Here is a 24915-nt window from a genome sequence, read left to right as displayed (position 1 = left end):
GCACCATGTTGTCTGAGAACCTCTTAACTCCCTGTAGCAAGTAGTCCCCATTTTTTCCCAAATATGGTTTGATTTCCAAAGTTTAGAATTGAGATGTCATTTATTACCCTGCCTTTGAAAGTCAGCTCTGCCTGAAAAATATTTTAATTAAAAAGAAAATAAAAAGAAATAAATGTCTGTTCACTGTCTACTGGAAAAGGCACTTCACACCAACAGGTCCTGCAATGATTACCAGCACGTAGCTTCCACGCTGTCACTTGTCATCCATGCCAGCAGCTCCAGGAGGCCACTCGTGCCGCTCTTAGGCCAGACAGTGGAAAACATGGCCCCATCAGAGATGGCGAGGAGGCAGAGGAACCTGGCCAGACCCTCCTACCACCAACCACCACCCATGCTGCCCTCCTCAACAAGCAGCTGGTGTCAGACTTTGTTGAGGTGAGGCAACGGTGTTTACTTGTCTCTGGGCTCCAGTCCTGGGACTGTTTGTGCAAGTGACAGCCCAAGGTGCTGCAAAGATTTCAACACCGTTGCAGAATCTCGAAGCTGCTGAACTGCAGAGTCAAGTTTGCCCCGTACCATGCTCTGGTGATCATGTCTCCCAAGGAAATCCTGTTTCCATGTTATTTTTATTCCTTCCCAACCCCTGAATTTAATAAGACCATCAGTAAACCCCTCCAAAGTGTTGCTTACATCAAAGAACCAAGGAGAACCATCTGGAAAGGCCAGAGGAAAACACCCAGAAGTATGATGAGAATTCACTTAATAACCCTTCAGGAAAATAAAAGCCACCTTTCTCAGCAGAAATAACAGAGACTCCTTAAAAAGCCATCGGCTCATCCTCTCTGCACTCAGCACAGGAGATAATTTTGATGGACAGGTTGCCTGCAGACAAGGCACAAGAATAAGGCCCTGAGCCTGTCCGGGCAAAACAGACATCATCTCCCCATCTGGCCACTCCTTTACACAAAGGTTGACTTCTTTTAACTCCTTTGCCTCTTCCTGCAGCGCTCCTCTCGAGTGAGCACAAGGCATTGCTTTTTGCTTACTAAAGCCTTTTGTTTGGTTCATGACTTTATTTTGAACCACAAAAAACAAAGACTCCCAAATATGAGGAGCTGTGGTGCAAGTCACTCCCCAATCCCTGGCCTCGTGGCATTTCAAAGCTCACCCCTACACTCTTTCAAGCCCTGGAGCTACGTCGTGGTTCAACAGTGCAGTAAATCCAGTTCACATGATGGGAAACACAAGAGTCAACTGAGGCAAGGCCTTGCCAGCACACTGCAAACCGCATGCTGCAAACCATACATGAACCCCACCTGGACAACGTGTTATCAAATTTGGTGGGCACAGTGTGCATACAGTGGTGTTACAACCTCAGAAGGAAGAAAAGCAATGCAGAAAAAAAGAACTTGGAGCTAGAGATAACAGAGCCAACCTTTACCACTCAGCAGGGAATTCTTACTGCCTTTCGGTGGTAGCGGGTTGGTATTTTCTTTGTTTGGTTGGGTTTTTTTGGGTTGGAAGGGACTTTCAAAGGTCATCCAGTCCAACCCCCTGCAATGACCAGGGACATCTTCAACTAGATCAGGTTGCTCAGAGCCATGTCCAGCCTGGCCTGGAATGTCTCCAGGGATGGGGCAACTACCACCTCTCTGGGCAACCTGGGCCAATGTTTCACCACCCTCAGTGTAAACGATTTCTTTCTCATATCTAACCTGAACCTCCCCTTCTTTAGTTGGAAACCATTACGCCTTGTCCTGTCACAATAGGCCCTGCTAAAAAGTCTGCCTCTATCTTTCTTACACGCCCCTTTTAAGTACTGAAAGGCCGCAATTAAGTCTCCCCAGAGCCTTCTCCAGGCTGAACAACCCCAACTCTCTCAGCCTGTCCTCACAGGAGAGATGTTCCAATTTTTGTGGCCTCCTCTGGACCCTCTCCAACAGGTGCATATCTTACCTGTACTGTTCTTTGCTGCCTCCTCCTCGTCTTTGGTGATTTTCAGTTTGTTTCCCAGCCTGCAATGGGCTGCCTGCCATCAAAGGGTGGCTGCATTTCTTCAGCATCCGATCCAGCCACTGAGTTCAGTTCACCAGCAGAGGGCAGGGCACAAGCAGCCTGGGGCAGCAGGTCGCAAGGCGATGGTGGATCATGCTGTCAGCTGCTCTCCAGAGAAACACTGAGCTTTTGAATTGCCTTTTCACACCACAATTTCCCCCATTAACGGGAGGATATCATTTATCTTTGTGATCGTGGACAGGTCATTGGGGGAGGCAGATTTTACTGTGACCTACTTCTCAAAAAGCAGGACAAGAAGGAGGGTTTTGCTTTGGGTTAGGAAAACAGCAGTGTCTGCTGTCAGGGCCTGTTTATATGGGGTGACATATTCATGTGGGGAAAACAGAGGGTGGTTATTTCAACAGGTAGACTCGTGCTGGTTTCCCCATTTGCCTTACCGCATTGCACAAACAGCTCCTCAAATCTACCCACCAAATTAATCCGTATCCTCACCAGCTCCTGTTTGACACGACCCCCAGCACAGTCCTGCAAAACAGTAACACTCAGCCTGAGCCTTAGATGTTACACCAAGGATATGGGAGGAAAAGAGGTGGTTTCCTTGGCTGCTTTTATGTAACTGATGGGCAAAAAGGGAGTCTCTTAACTATATGCATGTCTCAGAAATTGGCTTGAGTAATTTGGAATCCCTGTTAGCACGTAACAGATGAGTTTTCGAGAGGGCAGAAGGACACAAGCTTAATTTCTCGTGTAATGTTATTGAAATACAGCTGAAGTATAAAGTTGAATTTAAAAGCCAGAATAAAAAATCTCCATCTTCCCTAAATAAAATAACTCTCAAATTTTATGCTTCTCTAATATGTAAGCTAATAAGTTCAAATTATTAAAATATTTTATTTTAGAGGCAAATGCTTGTTCCCAGGACATGAGACATTCTTCCTCCTAATTTAGTGGGTGATTACTCCTTTAACAAGAAACAATTTCTGGTCCTGAATTCTGCCTTCCCTTCAAACAATTTAGTATAATTTGCAGCTTTCACACTTGGGCACAGAAACTATTTTGATCAAACTGGATTGCGGTGTGTGACAGCCAGTGTCCATCTCTTCCTCTGCAGCCTGTCAGCTTTACTTGCTTAAAAGAACCTCCAGGTCTTGCCTGGTGCTGGGGACATTCCCAACACATTCAGCAACTTCAGCCCAGACTCTGACCATTCATTTTAGGGGAATTTTTCTATTTACACACCCCTCTGCCCTATCAGCAAGCAATGGTAGAAACACTGTAGAATGAACCCCTTTCCTATGTTGTCAAGGCAGATGTTTTTACTACATGCTTCTGCCTACTTTCCTAGATCCTGTTTGACTTTTTTTTCAGCCTGTTGGGCAATAACCTAGAAAAACCCCTTGAAGAACCCCTGCCTGCTCCCAGGTCCCACACAAGGGGTGCAAACGTGGGCCTGTCACCCAGTGCGTGGGTCCAACAGGCAGCGTGGGGGAGCAGGAGCCTGCAGATGCCTTCCCCAGGCTGTGGCACCACGTACAGGCCTTCAGCTGATGCCAAATTTTACCTTTCATAGACACAGGGCTCACTTCAGCTGACTCAATATAATTGAATCAGTCTTCTCAAAATAATATATATTGATTAATGAGTGAATTAAGCCATTGAATTCTGGCTCCCTGACCCCTCCAAGGTACAGCTGCTGAACTGTTATTCTTTTAATAGTCTTCTGCTTGGTTGCACATAGGAGCTTGCCATGCTTGGGGACATACTTTGGACTGGCATATTTTGATTACTGTAGCGAGATGTAGTTACTTGCTTGTTTCTGACTAATACATTTCATGAATCTTCCCTGCTGTTAATAAACATAGTGGTGTTTAATTATTGAGACATTTCATAAAAACATTTTGAGAGGGAGACAAATTTTATGTTCTGACTAAATAATTAAACATTATGCAAATGTTCACAACCCCAGCATTCTGGTTATGCCAAACAATACTTGGATGATGGCCTTGTTTGCACTCCGACTTAGTATTGTTGGGCTGCAATTAGCAGCAGATATGGTATTACTGTGATTTAAAAATATAAACAGGTTCTGATGAAACGGGACGAGAGTGAGAGGAAGGCTGAGAGCCAGGCTACAGCCACGCTCTGCAAAGAAAAAGGTGGGAAGTTTTCCCCTCTGAGAACCACTTACCCTCTCAAATGTGGTCTCTGGGGAGCAAAGCCAGCCCTGGGCTCCCCCTTCTGCAGCTGGCAACGTCACCTCAGTGCAGGGGGACGAAGAGGGCTGTGGGCTGTAATGCAACCTGCAGCATGGGAGAGATGGGGAGGAAAGCCTTCCACACAAGCCCACTTCCGTGGTGCCCAACATGATGCTCTTCATCCAATGTGATGCTCTCCACTTTAAGTTTTCCCCACTGGTGGTCAGGGACAAAACCCAGCCCTTGATGGTTTTAGGGTTTAATTATCCATAAACACACTCATCTTGAGATGAGTTGTCCTAAGGCCTGACTTTGAACACATTAGTACAGGTGGCACAACTCTGTCACCTAAGTATAAGGTGTAATCACCCCAAAACCCAAAAGACTCTGTATGTTTCAGCCTTGTAATTTGTTACAGCTCTGCTCCTTTCAGGATAAGAGTAGCAGTAACAGTACGCATGCATGTGATACACTAGGGATACAGCCAGTGTAGTTATCAAATCTGTCATGGCTGACATGTTACAAAGTTCAGAAAGAGTTTATTAATTGCTCAGTGTGCTCCAGCTGCCAGCGATACTTAACGGCTTTGATTGGTGTCTGCTCCTGACCCCCATCCCATTCACTCTCATTACCTGCGCGTTTGGTGGGTGGAATTAGTATTTGCCCACATGGTTGCACAGCAGGTGGGATCACAGTGGGAGCTGTCATTCTGAAAAGTATTTTTGGGGAATAAAATACAATATCAACATACTGCTCTTAAACTGCTGGTTTCCCTTTGTGTGTCAAAAGAGTAATCTGCATGCAATTGAGAGGAGGCTGAACACCTAGTTTGCATGAGCAGATGGGAATCTAAAGCTCCTTTTGAATCTGTGAAGAAACAAATACACTGTTTCATTTTAAAATGTATGTCCTTAGTGTCCTTCCTGGGGGATGGCACTGTCTGATAGTCCCAAAGCTCTTATGTTGTTACTGTCATTTTTGTTGTCTGTTGGAGCTGCAGCAGTGCCAAGTTGTTGCTGCTTACACATTATTCCAAATATACAGGTAGGGCTCCTGTCTGATTGAGGTTCATTACTCTTTTTCCTAAAACCTTGGTCTAAAAAGTCCTAAGATGTGAGAAATCATGCTCATTATTTACAAATGCCATGAAGAATGCTCCTGTCCTATCTATGTTTTCATTGCCATCTTACCATTCTCCCACTACTCCTTGGATAACTACAGGTTTGCTCTGTAGGGAGGAGATGGGATTCTAAATTGGCAGAAAGAGAACGTTTAAATGAAACGTCACTAAAGCCTTTAGGGCCAGTCAGGATGACTTAATACAGCCTGGATCCCTGCCGCTATAAGGCAAAGCGTGAGATCTGCTCATTACAGCAGAACAGCAGTTCTGCTATCTTAAATGGGGAGTGGCTTTGATAATTATTTTCAGTGCTGCAGAGTCCACACGCTCACAGGGATTGCCTTGACACTTGCCGTGTCTTGGAGGGATACAAGTTAAGGTTAATGACATGTACTAGAGTAATTCAAGCAACGAAGTCTAAACATGTCATTCCTTCTCTCTTCTCCCCTTGCCCCAAATCAGCTGCTGACAGAATCACTTTTGCACATATCTTGGGTTCAAAGGACAGCTCTCATCCCTCCATGGAATGGATTTGTGCCCACTTGTCCATGACCTTGCTGTGGTGTGGAATGACACACACAGTGAATACACTTCTCAGGGTAAAGTTTAGAAAGGGCGTGTTGATGGGGAGACCAATAACCCCTTACCAGTTTTTAGGGATGCACCTAAGATTTGGACATTTTACCCACATTGGATGTGATGGGGCTGGATGTGATTAGAAGGATGCACATTGCAGGGTCATGCTTTGCCAAGGTGCTCATGAATTTGTCTCTTCCCAGTGAAAACAAGTTTAACAATTTCTGGTTGTTCTTCACAATTTCAGTACAGGATTATGAAGGCAAAGCAGTCAGGAAAGACAGGAGAGTGGCACAGGAAAAGCACAAGAACGGGGGTTATGCCTCTTTGGCCATTGAGGCAATGCTGAATCAAGTGTTGGTAGGCCACAGCCCATGACTGCAGATAGTGCAAATTCTCACCCAGCCATTGTCTCAAGCTTTAGGGTTCCACATATACAGTCTTGGATGGGAATTAAGTCGCCAAGAATGAACGCAGAAGGTCACAGAGCTAGTGCTATTAATGGAGAGGCAGCCTGCTCCATCCTTGTAAACAACTCCATCTATTAACATGCCGCTACCAACCCCCTAAGAAGGAATTTTCAACGCCTGTCCCATGCTGTGTTTAGTGGCAGAAAACGTGCACCAAGTTCATCCTTCACCTTGTGCTCTTTACAAAGAAAGAGGTCAGGATGGTGCAAGAAAGCACAGGAAACTTGTCCCTCCCTCCTCCACCTGCAGAGTTCTTGCTGCAGCTACTGACTGCCACCAGAAATACAACAAAAAGTGAAGGGATGTGGCAGCAATCCCTTGATTCCAGTTTGGTCTGCACAAGGTGTCCGGATCTGCCCTTCAGTGAAAGAAAGAGACACCCAATGATCAGACATCTCCTGGGTGATGGGGCAAGAGTAGGAGGGGGCTTATTGCCCCAGAACTGGATTTTAGCCAATAGTATAGTGCCTGGTTTTGACTCTTTAACATCTGATCCTAACAAAGTGGACTGAACCATGCACAACTCTGCCTTTCTGTGGGAAGGAGGACTAGTGATGAAGAGCCCAGCTGGGCTAGACAAAAAGAGAGGTGAGACGAAGAAAATGACGCAAAGACTAACGTCCAGCCAGCCCACTCTTTGGCAGCGGAACCTGTGCCAGAAGTCTGGAGTATAAAGTTTTAGTCTGTGTTTCTTGGCAGTCAGAAGTTTAGATTTGCATTGGTTTTGCAGATTTTAGCTCAGGTTTTACAAAGCTCCACATCTTTGGAAAATACGCTAGAGCCTTAACTGTGCATTGTTCCAGTAGGTATTTGGGCATTTTCAGTGAATGGACCTAGAAAATATTTACAGTTTGTAACAATTCTGCACAAAAATAATTAAGACTGACACAGGAGCCACAGTGTCCCCCAAAGCTTCATCTACCAATGAGACAATGTACTGGATTTTGACAAACTCTTCTAAAATACCTTTTTTTTCGCCTGTGAAAGTTGACTTGGATTCTTTCCCCGTGCTGTCTGGACCTATATTTAGTTTTGTTAGGAAAGAGTAAAACAGACCTTCAGCAGAGTACCTTCAGAATCCTGTACTCACTGAGGGCCTGATTCTGCTGCTGGTGTACCAGCCACCAAGTTACTCCAAGGTAAGTGAAAGGAGACAACTTCTTAGTGTGTTTTTCTTACCATGATGAAGTCCGATGCATAAAGTTTAGTTCTTGAAATTTTCCTGAAAATTTTTCAGTCTTCTAAAATTAGTAGAGAGTGTACCACAGAGCAGGCATGTGGAAAACGAGCTGGCAATCAAACTCCTTAATTCTGAATGTGATTTCCTTTTGCTTGGACTATCTCTTCAACAGTAACTGCATCTGACTGTTCTTTACCCAGGCATTGGACCTCAGTTACCGTCAGCAATATTGGCACAACATGAACTTCACGGTTTCCAGGTTTATGTTTATGTAGTAGTAGGAATGTGTTTAAAAGCCTCTGCCTTCAGAAGGCAATGAATAAATGTAAATGTTCATCACCTCTGAGCATATGGCAGAGGTATTTGCGGCTCAGACAGAACCTCCGCAGTGAGCAAAATGAAGGCGATGTGGGGGCGCAGGTAGAGAAGCCTGAGTTTGGAGATCGAGCTCTGTTCCTACCCCCTTAATAGACTTCTTGGACAGATTATTTGCCCTCTCTTATGTCAGTTTTTATCTTGTTAAAGTAGATCAACAATTCACCTACTGGAAAAGATGGCACCATCACACCTGACTTTTGAGTGAGACACAGCTCTGCCTGGAGCAGCAGCATCACAACATGTAACAGAAGATTATTTCATAACGTAGTCAGAGAAAAGGCAGAATAAAGATTTCCTAAATGTGACAATTTTTTGTATCTACAATCATATTTTAGTGTAATTTTCTACATGCCTTTATCCCTTTCCCATGAGCCTGGTCTCCTACTGCCCTGCCATGGTGCCAGGCGAAGACCTCAAGTCTTTCCCGTGCTGCATCATCACCTGATGCACAAGTCCTGAACACACCAGGTTTAAGAAGGAAGGCGAGTTTGCTTTTCCTTTCACCAGCCATTGCTGCAGGGATGGCATAAGACAGCCTAGGGACAGACTGGTTGTGGGGGGCAACCATTGCCAATCCCTCCCCAATACACATCGGGTGTTTTGGTGTCCCTCTTTATTTTTACTGTTAATACAGGTAGCAAAGGCACAGCAGAGATACAGCTTCACTAAGTGAGGTGCCCAGCTAGCATACAGGGAAAAGGAAAAAAAAAATAGGTAATTAAAGCCTTTCAGTTGAAAAAAGCAAAACTGAGGTGAAATGGAGGTAGACACACTGAGCGTCCCAAGGTGTTTGATCTAAACACAAGGTTAGTTCCAGGCTGGGAATAAATCCTGTCTCTGAGAGAGGACTCAATTTTCAGTCAGAAGACACAGACAATTTAGAGACAGCCAATTTTCAGCAGAGCAACCATTAAGACTTTTACTGCCACTGCCAAGCAACTCTACCTTTTCCTCATCTTTCCTAGTGCCTAGGAAAGCCAGAACATGAGCACAGTGAAACACCAGGACAACAATGCTGTCATGCTTCTGAATGCATTGGGAAAAGTGCCTGGATAAGATGAGCTCCAAATCTGATGAATGGCAGGCACGGCACAGCCCTATAGAAATCAGTAGCTCAGGTGTGCCAGAAACAGTCACCACAGCACACATGAAATTACAGCAGGTCTGGAGCGTCTTTTGCCACTTCGTCTTTGCTCTGACATTTAGGTAATACCTTAGCAGAAATTTCCCAGCATGAAATCTCCTCTCTGTCAAAATAACATTATGCAGTTCTCCCTCATTTTTTTTCCTGCTGGTACACTGGTACAGAATAGCAAGCAAGCTCTTTGGTGTGTTTTTTTGTTTGTTTTGGTAGGGTTTTTTGTTTTTCAGCAACTAAAGTTGGAACACTAAGGATTTAAACTTCCCATCTTCTAAAATAATTTCTTTCCTCAAATCCTGCCCATTTTAGTTGTTAAAGCATTGTCAAGGTTTAAAGCACCTCAACAGTTGCATTTAAACACAAAGTGTTTGGAAGTGCTTAATCTTCTCCAGTTTCAAGCTGACACTCCAGTTCAACAGCAGTGGCTGCAGGACGAAAGAATAACTCAGCAGGAAGAAAGAATTTTAAAATTTGCTGGCATTATATGTTGTTCAGGCCTAAAAGGGAGCTGCCACCCCCACCAGAATTAAGGGATATTTTAGTGTGTCAGCTAAACAGCCCCAGTTCCTTTCCTCTGGCAGCTGCAGCATTTTCCTTCACTGTACACTTTTTCCACGTGCCAAGCAGCAGAATATGCCAAAAGCCAGTTGATTATTGCTATAGTAAGTCAGATGAGGGTAATGTTGATTTTTTTTTTTTTTCCTGGCTTGAACTTTGCTTTCCTTCTCAGGAAACTAACTTCGGGGGAAGATGTCAGAGGAACTGAGAAACAACCACATTACACTTACTCTATTGTTTGGGGAAGGTCATAGTTAATTGAGTACTGTCAAGCTCCAGTTGGTAAACCTTCCTAATGCAAACGCTCAATCCATGAAAGATCAAAAAGTCAGAAGGCTCAGACAGTCCTTGTGAAATAACTGTCATTAAACTCATCTTGTAACAGAGTCTTTTCTTCAGCAGGCTGAGCGCTCCTGACAAAAGGACTTTCATGTGAAAATGTCTCCAGCGGGTTTTTTTTCCGGGACAGAAATGCAAAAATTCATATCCCTAAACAACACTAATCTATTACAGGCAAACAATGGTGGCTCTAATGTCTTTAGCTTGTTGGGATCTCTACAGAAAGTTCTGCTGTAAATGCATGTGTGTACACTTAAGGATACACATGCACTAATTTTTGTTTGAAAATTATTGTACTGAATTTGTTTTTCAATAAAAAAATCCACTTCATCCCACTTCTTCATAAAAGGGAGGATTGAAGCATACATTTACATAATAAATTCTCACTGCTCAAAGAATAAAATCACAGAACAGCCTGGGTGTCAAGACCTTGCAAACTTCTCCAGAGCTTCTCTTTTGCACTCTGCCTGAGTTGCCACCAGCTCCTCTTTACAAGCTTTGAGAAAGCCAGCAAAATCAATGAGGGCTACTGTGCAGGTACCTAAATGTGCAAAAATACTGTAATGTGTTTAAGCATTGATTTAAAAAAAAAAAAATCTATGGAGACTTGTTAAATCTCACTCTTCAGGCAGAATAATTAGAAAGATTTTTGATCAGTTTATTAAGTTCTAGTGGGGAACTGTCCCAGTATATGTAGCATAAGAGCCTTAACTGAAAGTAAAAATATATACTGTAGACTTTGTTTAAATTAGGTGGGAGGAAAAAAGGGGAATCCATCAAGTCAGTCAAAAGGATTGAACACTGCTAACCAGTTAGCACTACACAGTAAGAGCAGTGCTCTCACAGGGTTGGTAGGATCCTACCCTAACCTGAAGGTGCTATTTGATATTAATGGGAGCTTTCAGACCCCAAAATATGCTTGAAATTCCTGGAAAACATGAAACAAACCACTGAAGATAGGGAATTACTTACAGAACAGAAACATCACAACCCTAAATAATGAATCTACATATGAAAGCTGCCACTGACTTCCTTTCACTGGTTACACGGGACAGCAGTAACAACCCTCCGGAGAAAAGCAAGTCCATTTTCACACCTCCCGGGCTGTACACGTTTAACAGCCTCTTGGGCAGCACACTGAATGCTCTCCTCACAGCCATACTTGTGCAGGGTACAAAGGACAGAGGGCTCATTTAACTGGTGTGAAACAACAAGCTGTTCTTTAATTCACACAGTTCTTGATACTAGCTCTAAGAGAGGTAAAATTCACAACTGTGACTTCTCATCACTGGTGAACAAGCACATCACACATGGCACCAACGCAACCAATTTGTTTGGCACTGACCAGCAGTATGAGAAATCTTTTGCTGAACTCAATTTACTCCATGTAACAGAAACATACCCACACACAGCAGGCCAAGGGCTTGACCCTAGAAGCAACCAGAGAGAGACAACTTCAGGATGGATCTCCTGCAGCTGACTATGTGGCAGCGAGTAGCCAAGTGCCGGGCCAGCAAAGCCTCCCTTGGGGTTTTCCAGAACAATAAACCCCAGAGAGCACAGCCTAAAAAAAAATGGGTCATGCTGCGCAAACAGACGCTCCCCAACCACCCCACAGTTCAGCCCCCATCAGGACTACTGAGGGACCCCTGGCAAGAGTGATCAATTTATAGCCACCGCCGAAGAGAGCGACGGGCCGTCCAGCCAATGAACGCCGGCGGGGACGGCGCCTGCCCTGTAGGCGTGGTTTCCCGCGCCGGTGGGCGGGGCGGAGCTCCGTGCGGTTCCATGGCGGTGGGGGCGGGGCGTGCGGTTGCGCGAGCCGGGTCTGACGAGCGGAGGGGCGGGCGGGCGAAGGGAGCGAGGGCTCCGGCGCGAGCCAACACAGTCGCGAGCCGCCGCCGCCGCCCGCGCCCCGCGGCTCCCCCTGCCGGAGCGCACAGGTGAGGATGGCAGCGGCGCTCGGCGGGTCCCGGGCCTCCGCTGCCGCTCTCGGACCCGGCTTGGAGGAGCCGGCAGCCGGGCGGTGGTAGCTGCAACCCACTCGGCTTTTTGGGAGCCTAGGGCCGGAGCTCCCTCTTCGGAGTGGGTGTGCAGCGGCGGCGCTTCTCTTCCCAGCGCCGCGGGTCTCTGCGGTGTCGCCGCAGGGAGGGCAGGCGGGAGGCTGGGGGGGCTGTCCGGCTCCCCCGTCTGTGTGTCCGCGCTCTCACGCACCTGCGTGGCGGTGGGGTGGCGAGCGCTTGCGGCTCCTTAGCGGGACTTGCTGCCACCCCTTGCCCGCTTTCCCCCTGTGCTGGGGCTGCCCGCAGGGCGTGCGGAGGGCGGCGCTGGGGTCCGGGGCAGAGCGGCGCTGCTCCCCCTACTTCTCCGGCTGGGGAGCCCCGGGAGAGCGCTGCTGCCGCCGCTGACCGTTCTCTCCCTGTTCACCCTTCCTCCTTCTCTTCCCTACGTGCCGGGAGCCCAAGGCGGGGGTTTGGCGGAGTTTGCAGTTTCCCGTCCTTGTTCCTTCCCCCGCCCCCCCCCCCCCCCCCCCCCGAACAACCTCCCTCCGATGCACCGGGCGCCGCGCAGCTCTCCGGACCGGCGCTCTGCCTCCCCTCCGGCTCCGTCAGCTCTCGCCCTCTGCCGCCCGGCAGCGCTGGCGGCGGCCGGTGCGTATCTTCCTCCGCCTGATTTTCGCCGCTTCCCCGACTAAATAGCTACGACCGGGGAGGAGAGGCAGCGGGGAAGGTCCCGACTAACTCGACACGGTCCCCACGGCGGCAGCGGATCCCCCTTCCCCGGTGCTTGAGGGGACTCGGCTGCGAAATGGCAGGGCGCCGGGCAGCCGCGGGGAACGGCCGCGGGTGGTGGCGCGCCGGTTGCTGGAGCGTTTCGGTGTGGAATAAGGTGGAAAAGCCCCTGTTTAGCGAATCTCCTCCAGCTTTTTCCTTCGTGTTGCCTTTTAACCGTGGACCGTTCTCGCGTGCCTTAAAGAAAAACCTTTCAAATGCAGCACTGCTGCCGCGGTGGGTGGTTTTGCACCTCCCGGCTGGATGGGAGGCGCATCACCCGCTCAGAAGTCTGGCACCCTTCGTGCTTTGATCCTGCACCATCTAATCTTTCAGCAACTATGTAAAGAGCCTTTGCAGGGGCATTGAAGTGCATCAGGTTTTATGCTTTGCAGTTGGAAATACACTCTATATATATTTTGGGAGCGTCTGGATGCATACAGCAACTTCTTGGTTTATGTAAGATGTGGTTTGTTAGGATGTTTCTCAGCACCTGAGAGGTGCCAGGTGATTTCAGTACTCATGGCCTTCAGCACCTACCAGGGTCATTACTGTCAGTCCGCAGTGGGAAAGGTTCAGGTTGTAACGAAACTGGAAAATTTCATAGGCTTCATCTCTCTGGTTATACCCTGTCGTAATGTCAGGTCTACCTGGATTACCCCTTGGCTAAATTTCTTTAGTTTGTGTTGTAAATTATTGAACAAACCTAAAGTGACCACCTGGGGGTTGAATAATTTACGTGCGTCTACACATCGGTTTCTGCTGGTTTAACTATATGCATTTTTAAAAGCTGGAATGCTTCTGGTTTGTGCATGGCCTTGATGTATGCAGTTTGATATAGTGAAACGCTTGAATAATCATCTAAGTACTGCTGAGCTGTAGCTGAGCTGCTGGTGCCTGTGCTGAGAGGAGTGGGTACAGCACCAGAAGCAAAGGATAAAAGCAGAACCAGCCAACTCAAAACCATTATAATTGTTAATTATGTGCATACCCACTGCTAATTTAATTATGTTGCTACTGGGGTTTTTAGTTTACTTTTTTGTTTTCTGAATTATTTCAAGCTGTATTTTTCTGTGGACTCAAATAGCACAGTAAGAAGCCCTGAACACATCACCTTGATTTTATTGCAGCAATTATAAAAATGATGCCCAAGTTTTCTGGAAAGGCAGGTGGTTCACTTTCCTTGCATTATCAGATGACATTTTTACCCTCCTGGTTGCCCTCTCGTGTTTGCATGTTGGACCAGCTGTCTGTTGCCCCCACTGGGATAATCTGTCTAGATTGCAGCCTGGTCATTTGTGCACACCTGAGCTGCTCCAGGGAGATCTGACTGCTGCTAAAGTAATGTTAATGGTAGATTACAGTTTTGACATCCTTGCTTCAGAGCCACTTTAGCTGTGTTAAACTGTTAGTGTCATTGCCCTGTCAGTATCCTGGTCTCTTATTCTGGTAGTCTGTGAATCACCTGAACTTCCTAAATTCCTGTAGACAGGCCTTATAAAACCTTGGTGTTTTAAGATCTTTGCCTTTCCTTGCTGTTAAAGTTCACACAGACTTTTATCTTCTCACCTAATTACTGTTGCCTACCCTTCTGGCTTTTATTATGTCCATCTCCTCTTCAAAGTATTGGTGATGTTTCCTGGCATGCTGTGCTCTCCGTGTTCGCTTTCTATAGGTCTCCCTGTTGTCTTTATCTTTCATTGTGTTGAATTCAGGCTTCTTCTATCATGAGGCCTTTCACAGTTCTTTCTATTCCTGCTCATTATTTTGTTTCTTACTGAATTTTACAACCCATTTAGTCCGCTTACTGCGTACTTGCATTTGTTCCCTTCCTCATAGGTACTCTGTGATTTCTGAGTTAATGTTTAAAGCCACAAACCTACCTGTGCATAAAGTTCCTCAAAACAAAGCATGTTACTAGCACTTGAGATAATCACAGTCTGAAGGTAAACGCTTTCTGTAAACTGGATCTTGTGACCAAGATTTGAATGCAAGAGCATGTAGTTCTGCAACTTTGTTGTTCTCTTCTGTTCATTTGTTAATTGTACCTCTTCGTTATGTCTTGTTTTGCAAACTCGTCAGTAAAGTTAGTGTGTGCTGGGATACAAGCTTGGGAAGAGGAGTTCAAATTTGACTGGAATAGTCAGACAGAATAATAAAAAAGTATTTTCCCTCAGTTGTTCTAAATGCACCCAGGCCAAGGAGTGAGAGATTTCTTCCAAAGAAAATTCAGAGCAAGTTATTTATTGCTGGGTAGCTTACTTGTATCAGGTGTAGTTTATAGGGGGGAAAAACTGTCAGTGCCTTAAAAGAAAGGCAAATGATAATGTCTGAGCTACTGTAAAGGATGATTTAGTGCTTTAAAAATGAACCTGCCTGCCCCCCGTCTTTTAAAGTTGGCTAATTAATTTCACTCTTCTGTTTGTCTTGCTCAGTTAGGACAGTGTGGTTAGATGCTGGCTGTGTTTGGGCAGTTGAGGATTTTGAATCCCAGGATACAGAGCCTTTATTTGAGATAAAAATGAGCTGTAGGTAATTTCTGTTTTGTCCTGGTGCCTGTGTGGTGGAGATAGAGGAATGATATGGTCACATCATGGCATTTTGTGGGGCTTTCGTGTAGTTGCCAGCTCGTATAAATTGAACAGTCTTTGTGTGAGACTAGTGTGTGCTGCAGCCAAGCTAGGAAAAAGTGGTTGTGGATGGACCAAATATTCTTATGCTGAGCAGAGGAAGATGAATAATATAGGTTTGTAAATGCTGTTGAAAGCTCTGGTCTCTCAGTTTGCTGGGGATGGTTCTGCTGCTGCAGTTACATTATTCCTCACTGATTTCAGAGGGGTTTTGTCAAAGTCAGTAATTAGGAATGGGGCCTTCAGTTGCTGGCTTCCTGAAAACAACTATCAGTTCATCACCTGCCAGAATGACACATGAGCTTGCCTTGAGTTTATGAGAAAAGGGTAATGTCAGTAATGTGTATGTTTGTCCTTTAATGATCGAATTTATGTGAAATACAGCTCCTCCAGATACAAGCAATCTTAACAGGAAAAGAACAAATTAATCTAAAAAGGTCTGTTCCCTAAGCTGAGAGTGAGGCAGTGTAAAGGCGAATGCATGTAAGCCACAATAATGAGCATGCAGTAGTATTTCTTCACTGTATTTTGGTGTGTGGGGGACTCTTGTAAGCATCTTTAGCATAATATGTTCAAATTTTGTTTCCTTTAAATAGGCCTAGAAGAGTAAGGAGAAGCTTGATTTATGAGAACTACAAGAAGGCTTACAACAGTTTGGAATGGATTGATTTATGACACCTCTGATATGTGAGAGCTACGTTTGGTGGTGTTGTTGGCCAGCTGCTGCTGGTGGACTCAAGCTGACTTCATTGCAGCAAGCCCAACAGACAGGTCCTCATCGCTAACAGAACATAAACAACTGTGATGTTGAAATGAGATGAGGCTCCGAAATGGAACTGTGGCCACCGTGTTAGTTTTCATCACTACTTTCCTCAGTTTGTCCTGGTATACTGCGTGGCAAAATGGGAAAGGTAAGTAAAAGGCTCCAAAATCAGATTGACCTTCATGTGGCTGTATGGCTGTGCAGTGCTGCTCTGTGCTTGAAATCTTTGTTACCTGTTGACTACCTCTGCTCCAGAAGGTGGTTCCTTGGTGAGGAATAAACACGTGCTAGTAGATTCAGAAAAGCTAACTTGGAGTGATCCTGATTTTAAAAGGAAAAAAAAAATTACCTGAAGAAAAAAAGAAAGTATTTGCTCCAGGCTTATAGTTTTGGTGTGTTTTGTTTTGTTTTTTCCTTTTTTTTTTTTCTCTCCTGGTTTATGGTCATTGGAAAAACATGTGTTCTCTGGTTGTTTTTTGTTATACTTTTTTTTTTTTTCTTCCCTTGTAACATATGGCAAATGGACCTGGCTGGAGAACTATTATTTTTGGTGCTGCTTTCTGTCTTTTCTGATGATTCAGTGATGGCAGTGACAAACTGCTAGTCAACATTGTTGAAAGACCTTTCTTGTTGTCTTTGAAGGAAAGGTAAAATATTTCTTGTCCGAGTATGAGGTCAGAAATAAAGTAATATGAGCAAATTGACCAAACAATGGGAAATGTACCTATTATAATAACATGAGCAATCTCATGAAATCAAGTAACTACTCTATGTAATAAACTTTTACTTGTTTTATATATCTTTGTTGATCTGATTCCACTCCATGTGAACCTTGGAAAATTCAGTTTTTCTGAAGGTCAGGACTGTTTGCTGCAAGTAAGATGTTTCAGTTACATCCTTCAGTAAAACAAATAAACTTCTTCAGCAATGGTTTCTAGAAGAAAAAAAAGGTGGGATTATTTTTTTTCTTTATAAATATCTGATCTCTTCAGAAACAGTAGACTCTGTCCTTCAAAATCAAGTATTTTTAAAATCCATATTTGTATCAAATGAGGTTGCTACGTGGTTTGTTCTGACTGTTCTTCTGAGAATATTACCTTCAGTCGTGCCTCAGGTTCAGTAAGAGGAAACTGAGATTTTTCCAGGAATACCGTCTGTTGTAGCGCAGCCAACTTGTAACCCTTATTTAAGCGTGAAAGAAGCAGATGAATCCTGTGGCATATTGATTTCCCCGCCCCATTGGGCATCTGTAGGAGAAGCAGATGCTTTGTGGTGTGATCTCTGCTGTGGCAGTTGGTTGGTAGGCTAGCCTTCTCAATGAGAGCAGCAGGAAAAATGTCAAGTTCTCAAGGTTGTGGCAATGTTTATATATCATTTAACTGGACAACAACAGTGTAGACATGCCAAAGACTGACAAGGAAAGGGTATCTGAATAGCGCTGTAAGTAGTATTTTCTTTATTTTGACTAATACCACATTCTCGTTAAATTTTATGTTACCGGTTCATTTATCGCTGAGGAACCTCACAAGAATTCTGCTTTCACTTCAGCAAAGATTTATATCTATGAAATTATTTCTCATGCTTTTTTTCTTTCTTACTTGACATGTGATTTACAAGCCTTGTTCTGTTTTGTCAAAGCATAACACAAAGAAAAGCATCTGTTAAAAGAAATTAACAAAAATCTGCTATTTGGAGAGCACTAGTATATGTGGCACTTGGTGACAATTTAAGCTTTTGTTGGTCAGACTGCTCTATTTTTTTTATACTTTTTCTTTTTCCATATGGATGCCTAGAATCAATAATTTATTAAGGTTGGCATAAAAGTTCTGCATTTGTCTTCTTCCAGATCTTGCTGTTGAGCATTAAGATGATAATTTGTTGAATAAAAATCAGTGTAACAAGACATCAGTAATGTGTTAATTAATCATAAATCACAGTTGTGAAACTACAGTCTAGATAACTTGCTCTTAAGGTGTTGCTTCAAGAGAAATTTACACATAGAATGTCATTTTTAAAATTTTATTTTACTTTTTAACTTAGATTTAGCATTTTATTGATTTGCACAGATTGTCTAAAACCAAAACAGATTTGGGTTCGTTTGTACCATGTTTTCAATCAACCAGAGACATTTTTGCACCAATGGAAAAGGTTCAGAAACTGACGATATATATTTATCCAGATTTTTTTTCCAGCTTAATATAATTTTATGTTTATTTAGTAAAGCTTGTGGGATAGTATCTTAATTGATAACTTTTTCATTATGTTTTTTAGAGTGTCTTGATTAGAAGTAAATAAAAGCTTGCTGTCCCTATTCACTGAAAGGCTATGAGGTGTTACATACCCTGATCATAATCTTTTGTTATGCATTGCATTTATACGGCATGCACTAGATTCCTGTAGGTATTTGTCAGTCTTTGGACATCAAAGTAAGTCTATACTTGGAAAGAAAATACTATTTACATTTTTTAAGAGAAAAAGCAAAGCCACAAATAACTAGCTTCTCAGTGATAACTAGAAGAAATTTTACTTTTGAGAAGCAGAAGCATAGAGCCTTGTTTATAACAACCCCAATCCAGTCTTCAAGTGATTAATTTTAATTGAGGAACTAAGATCTTGGATAATTGTCACTTAAAATACAGAAACATTTGTAGAATAGCAATGAGACTGGGGTGATGTGATATTTTTGTAGATCCTGTCTTCCTCTGGTAAATGTACCTAGTCCCACTCTATGCAGGATAGGATTTAGACACTTAAAAGCGATACAAAGTTTGGTGCTAGTTTTAAGTACAATAGGTTGCCTCTGCAGAACAGTGCTTTAGGGCTATGCTGAAAAGTTGTCAGGGCCTGAAGGAAATACTCTGAAGGGCCATCACTGGCGACAGCATGGCTTTTGCTTACTCGGTGGTCTGATTGTGTAAATAACCTCTTAGGGTGCTATTGGATTGCTTTTTGTATGAAATGGCCAATTACATGGCTTTGCTTTTAAAGTTTGCTATGTTTGGAGAAGGTTGACTGAAATACCTCTGGTGGTTTAAGAGAGTTTCAAAATTAGGCCATGATCTTCATCACTTTTTGGGCCCCGTGCAATGTCTAGAAGCACTGGAGTTGTAAGGATGCAGTACAAGCCCTGAATACACCTAGGAAAGAATTCTACTGTGAGATTCATGAACAAGAGTTGTAAGACTGTTTTCTAGGAGTTAAAAATGTGCTATGGTTATCATGAATGAAGTAGATGTTGGAAATGGAATCTTACCAAAATGCTGATTACTTTGCACAGAAGGACCACTTTTAAAGGACCTGCAGTCACTTCACATTCACAGTTAGTCAGTTCAGTGTAAGATGTCCTTGAATTCCCCTAAGAATGAGCTCTTATGCAAGCAGTAACTTTCTACTTAACACTCTCTCTTTTGACTGAATTGTGCTTTCAGGTACTACTGACCTGCACAGGGTCACAGGTCTTGGCCACCTCATTTGTGAGCTACGGAAATGCAATGTTGTTGTTTTTTTTTATCCTAAAGGCACTGCTCTTAGGAAGATCTAACTAGTACAACACAGTACAAAAATTACATCAAAGCTGTTGTGTGCTATGTAGAGGGCATAGTCTTGATGCTTTGATCTTTAATGTGACTAGGGGCCTGAGTACATAATGTTAAAGGAAGAGCATTATGCTCCGTAATGCTCAAGAGCCTCTTCTTGGGTCAGCAAACTTCCTGATGCCTGTCACCAGCATGGAAGTTAGTAAGGAAGGTAAATACTGAATTTGGGTAGGTGTGGTAGGTTGAGATTCCACAGCAAAGCATTCAAGCATTCATCAACCTAATCACTTAACTTTCCATGTTAAAGTTCTACTCTGATCCTACTGCCTTTGATTAAAAAAAAAAAATTGTTTGCTTGTTTGAAGTATGTGTACTTTGTTCTTGGTGATAGACAGAAGTTTGCAGTGTCTTGCATCATTTTTAGAAGGCATTTGGCTACTTGAAGTGGTGAGGACCTGGATGGAATATGTGTCATGAAAATCTGATGCAAATTAACCCTTCAGGATTGTTTAAACTGTGTAGTTTTCAGAGCAATCTGAAACTGGTAGGGTATGTCATCTTCTTCCCCATGTAAGACATATTCTTCTTTAGTGATGAAGTGTTAATTGAAAAAGCTTCTGGTTTTCAGTTCATCTAAGGGTGTTGTCGTAATCATAGGATCTCTTCACTGTATGTGGTTGGCTTATTTTGGTACACTGATTTAAATTCACATGAGAAAACTTCCAAAAGGACATTTACTTTTGAGATATTTACCTAGATTCCTAGTTTGCTGAATATTCATACCTAAGTAACAATGGTTGGAGCTATTGTTTTGTCTTAAACCTGATGTTTTCTCTGATTTGGAGAGAAAATGGCCTAGGCTGTATAATAAAACCACTCTTGTTGTTCTTCCCTGGCTATTTTCATTAAATTAGAATTACTGCGCTGTTTGTTAGCCACAATAATAATAAGTGCTGAAAAAGATCTAAACTTAACAACAAGCATAAGAAAATCTGAGGCTAAACCAAAAGGCATCAGACAATGGTAGAAAATTTTGGATTAAGAACCAGGAATATTAATTCCTGGAGGGAGAAGAATTCTACAGAACCATGGAGGAAATGGGGCAAGGAGCACAGGAGGTATATTTTTTCCTTTGGCAGTGGTTATGCAAACATTCTCTTTAAAAATAGATCAGAAATCTGAGAGATGCATGTTAGTATTTTGCAACTATAACCAACCTTAGTTTGTGCTTTGATCCTAAGAGAAGCTTTCATTTGAGTAACTGCTGATAACACTCTTCTGGCTGCGCATTCTGATTTTCAGAGTTATGTGCTGATGTGAATTAAGGCCACCCAGCTGATAACGTTAAATAGACTACAAAATGGGAAGAGTGGAGGCACGGGAGGGGACAGGGTAGGATGGTAAAGTAGAAAGTATATATAACAATTCATGCCAGTGAGTTTGTTTGGAGGAGAAGGTTTTCGTGTTTTTTTTTTTTTTTTTTTTTTTCCTCATGTGAAATAGAAGGGAAGGGTTGGTTTCCTTTGGAAATTCTGTTGCAGATCTTCTAGGAGCTGATATTAAAGGAAATAGGAGTTTCCTTTTTCTTTGTAACAGCAGCACACGGACATTACTCTTGTCTTCACCTAAAATACACTTCCAGCTTGGTTTCCAAAACATTAGGATATAGGCTACTGATATTAAAAATAGGAGTTAAATTTCGTTAAGGCCAGTCAGGAGTGTAGGTTTGGAATGGTTACTGGGAGTCCTGTGCAGGCAGTGAGCACACTGTCCCAAGTGAATCGAGCAGTCTTCTCAGTATACATCCTGTTGAGGTGGGTGGTGCTTAGGTCTACAGTGTCTTTGTGTCTGTCTTGTGAGTGTTGCAGCAGAACTTCTGACACCAGTGATTTTGGTGAGTTGCAGTGGAAAGGATCACAACCAAAGAGGCTTTTGCAGCACTGCCATGTCCCCTTGCTTTCTTAGGTTAGCTTGATAGTATATGAGATTCTAAAACTTGGTTACTACCAGAGCATTGAATGTGATGAGACTCAGCCAACGTCTTGAGGTGCTGGTCTTGATTGTGGCCCAGCCCTCAGGGCCAGGGAAAGGCAACACTTTTTGCTTGGTGTGGCCTTTCTTAGTACTTCTTTAGCCTGTGTCTTCTATGCTTGCATGACTCCTGTGGAACGCTGGTTGCTGCTCCTGTGCAGGGACTGTCATATAGTAATTTAGCCAACCCAGGAAAGAAAGTTGCATCTGACACAGCTGTTTATTCCCTAACAGCTCTACTGTAAGAAATGTATCTACAAATGTGTCTACTAAGAAACATTTGCAGTGGATTGTAAGCCAGCATGTATTTATCTTCTTTCTAAAAACTATCTTCCTAGAGTAGTTACAATACCTACATAGTCACATCTTTAACAGTGGGCAAGAGAGGCTTTTCAGTGATCTGTCCTGGTGTCTGTGGTGGTTGATATTTTCCCTAGTGAATCTGGGTGATGAGAGGGAGAGATTTCTTACTACATTTCAAACAGCACCATGGTGGGAGGATCATCAAAGGTAGGCAGAGAGATGGAAGTTTAAAATAATTTATGCAAATTGAAGACCTGGTCAGGAAGGGGGGTGAATGGAGAGTTGAAGGCAGGTGAAAGTGCCCCAGACAAAACACGTGGGGTGCAGTAAAGCCGAAGAAAATCAAATGTGTACATAAAGAGTGGAGAAGAAATTTGGCGTTAGGATTCTGGTTAGAAATGGCAGTTTACTGTAAATCGCATGCTAAGTGTGAGTCATCACGTTATTCTAGAAAATAAAAGAAATTCAACAGGAAAGGGGTGTTAAAGAAGTAAAGAAGTATGAAGTCTACTACTCTAGCAAGACACAGGAAGTCTTCTGTCTGCTCTGCTTGGCACTGTGTCCATGTCTGAATGGTGCACTGCAAAGAAAATAGATTAGTTAGGTGGGGCTCAAAGGAGCAATGAGTGATCAAAGATGTAGAAAATTTACACTGTAAGAGGAGGGTCAGTGTCCTGACGTGGCTTAACTTGAAGGAAAGGTGTGAGAAGAGAAATGGGAAGATACTTTTCAAACATTTTAAAGGTTCTTGGGGGGGGTGTGGAGTGGGGAGAAATCTATTCTTTGTGGCTATAGTGAATAACAGGATATAAGGGACTGAAATTGAAAGGGAGAGCAAGCTTAGGTAGTGGAAAAAGTTGTTTTAGTAGCAAGTACAGTTATACACTGGAGTAGATTGTTGGCAGGAGTGAAGAATTTCCTTGTAGGTATTTTCAAGAACCAGTTAAACCAGTGATGACAATTAAGAGACACCAATACTGTGTTTGGTACCAGTAGAGATTTGGGCTAGCATGAAAAGAGTGAGTTACGCTGTGTTTTTGAAGTCAATATGGCACTCCTAAAATAAGCCTCAGGTAGGGAAGACCTACAGCTGTCAAGAATCATCTGACTTTGAACTAACTGTCTTGTTAAGACTAATTTTGAGCAGGGGATTGAACCGGATGACCCTAGAAGTCCCTTCTAACCTAAGTTATACTAGGTATTCTTGGCCTTTGCCAAGTTTATCTCCCCTTGTGCCAAGAGCTACATGCCAGTGCATTTCATTGCTAAATAATATTGATGTTTGCATGAGATAGTTACCCTTTACTGTCATAAAATTTGATCCCTTAAAATACATAAGATGTTTTCTTGTATTTCAGGAGGTTTACTTAACCTTTTATTGTTAATATCCACAGCTCTTTCTACAGCTAGGAGCCATGAAAACACTGTGTTAGAAAAATCTCCAAATGTGATTTGCTTTTGTTTTCTAGTGTGATTGATTTCCCCCACCCCTTATCCGTGCTCTTTAGAGTTGTATCTTATTCAGTAGCTTTATTCCTACTGTGTAGTCATGACTTTATTTGCTGCCTGGATAACAAAAAAAAAATTCTATTATTGATACAATTGATACAGGATTAGAATCCTGTATGTTATTTCTTTTTAAGATGAGACACTGGTAAGTCTGTAATTTAGTTTTGTTTATGATGCACTATGTTTTGTTTTCCTGAACATGGCAGGAAGTGAATAGGAAGTGTTTACCTTGCTCACAGTGCAAGGCTTTATTCCAGCTAATCTCTGCCTAAAAAGCAATTACTCTAGACAGTCTTTTAGAGCTGTGCTTCCATCTACTTTTCTGGTTGTCTCCTTGGCTTTCATGCAGCTTTCTTTCTGCAGATGCTTCCCACAGATGTGACACCTATCTTTCTAACAGTAAACAACAGAAACCCTATTTTTGCTTGTGGCAGTATATAATTTTACTGTCTTATGCTCAAAAATAATTTAAAAATTTCTTGTACTTATGTTACTATTGTAGCCCACAGCTACATCATGGACTTGCATATCAACACTGTGAAAATGCAAGTTTTCTCAGGTAGTTCAGAGCTGGGCTGAACTAAATCTTTTTTTACATTATGAATTACTAGTAAAGTAGCTGTGCAAATAAACAGCCCTCATACTTGATTGCACAGCCCCTAGAGACAAACTGTAGAGGTACTGTTGGAGAGATATTTGAATAAAACAAATGTGGTGGGATCACATTTGATTTACAAGGTTGTTAATTTGCAGTGATGTGGGAGCATGGTGAAGCTTTGATCCTGAGTGGTTTGCAAGGAGGCCAAATTAGAAAGAATATGTTCTCAGAAAAAGAGCTTGTTCAACACAGATGTCAAGGCACAAAGAAATAAGGAGTGTCAGCAACCTCAGCCCACTAGGATGTGTGGAAACAAACTTCTGCTATGGCTTGAATTTTGTGCCCAAGCTGATATGAATTTCTAAAAGCTTCAGCTCTTAAAATAGTATTGCTAATTGTGAGGTAGTAGCAGTCTTCAGGCTTTTGATAGATGAATTTTCTTCTAATGTATTAAAATGTTGAACATTTGGCTGTAGATCTACCATTGCTAATCTCATTTTAATTTAGGAAGCTAGCTTTTCTTGCTGTAGTTCCTGGCTTGTATGTGTATGTTTCATTGGTTTCTGAGGGAAGGGAATGGTTTAAAGTAAGTGTGTCTTTATTTACATGTACAGAAACTCAGAGTTGTTGGCAATTCTGTGGTAGAAACAAATGATGTTAAAGTTTTCAGAAGCTTTCAGGTGGTCAGAACTGAATGGTTGCTTTTTCTTTCTGTGTCATGGTTCTACTTTGCTATATGTTTTGTTTCCTTTCCACATTGGTCTGAAGCTGAGTTAATCTGTCTGAGAATATACAGCATCC

The 24915-nt window shown here is 43.0% G+C and overlaps 1 protein-coding gene across 2 annotated transcripts in view; it reads left to right on the top strand.

Moving 5' to 3' along the window:
• The first annotated feature begins 11775 nt into the window (after positions 1 to 11775).
• MGAT4A (alpha-1,3-mannosyl-glycoprotein 4-beta-N-acetylglucosaminyltransferase A) overlaps positions 11776 to 24915 on the top strand; it is an 87985-nt gene continuing 74845 nt past the window's right edge. The window contains exons 1-2 of one of the 2 annotated variants that reach the window (XM_065075640.1): positions 11776 to 11916; positions 15971 to 16285. In XM_065075640.1, the coding sequence (XP_064931712.1) occupies positions 16192 to 16285 (94 nt within the window). In that variant the 5' untranslated portion in view covers positions 11776 to 11916; positions 15971 to 16191. Of the gene's footprint in view, positions 11917 to 12515; positions 12625 to 15970; positions 16286 to 24915 lie in introns of those variants that run through there. The other variant, XM_065075647.1, reaches the window with a different exon arrangement.

Source organism: Columba livia, chromosome 1, assembly GCF_036013475.1.
Source record: "Columba livia isolate bColLiv1 breed racing homer chromosome 1, bColLiv1.pat.W.v2, whole genome shotgun sequence".
Lineage (NCBI taxonomy): Eukaryota > Metazoa > Chordata > Aves > Columbiformes > Columbidae > Columba > Columba livia.
This window is presented reverse-complemented; position numbering and strand designations above follow the sequence as displayed.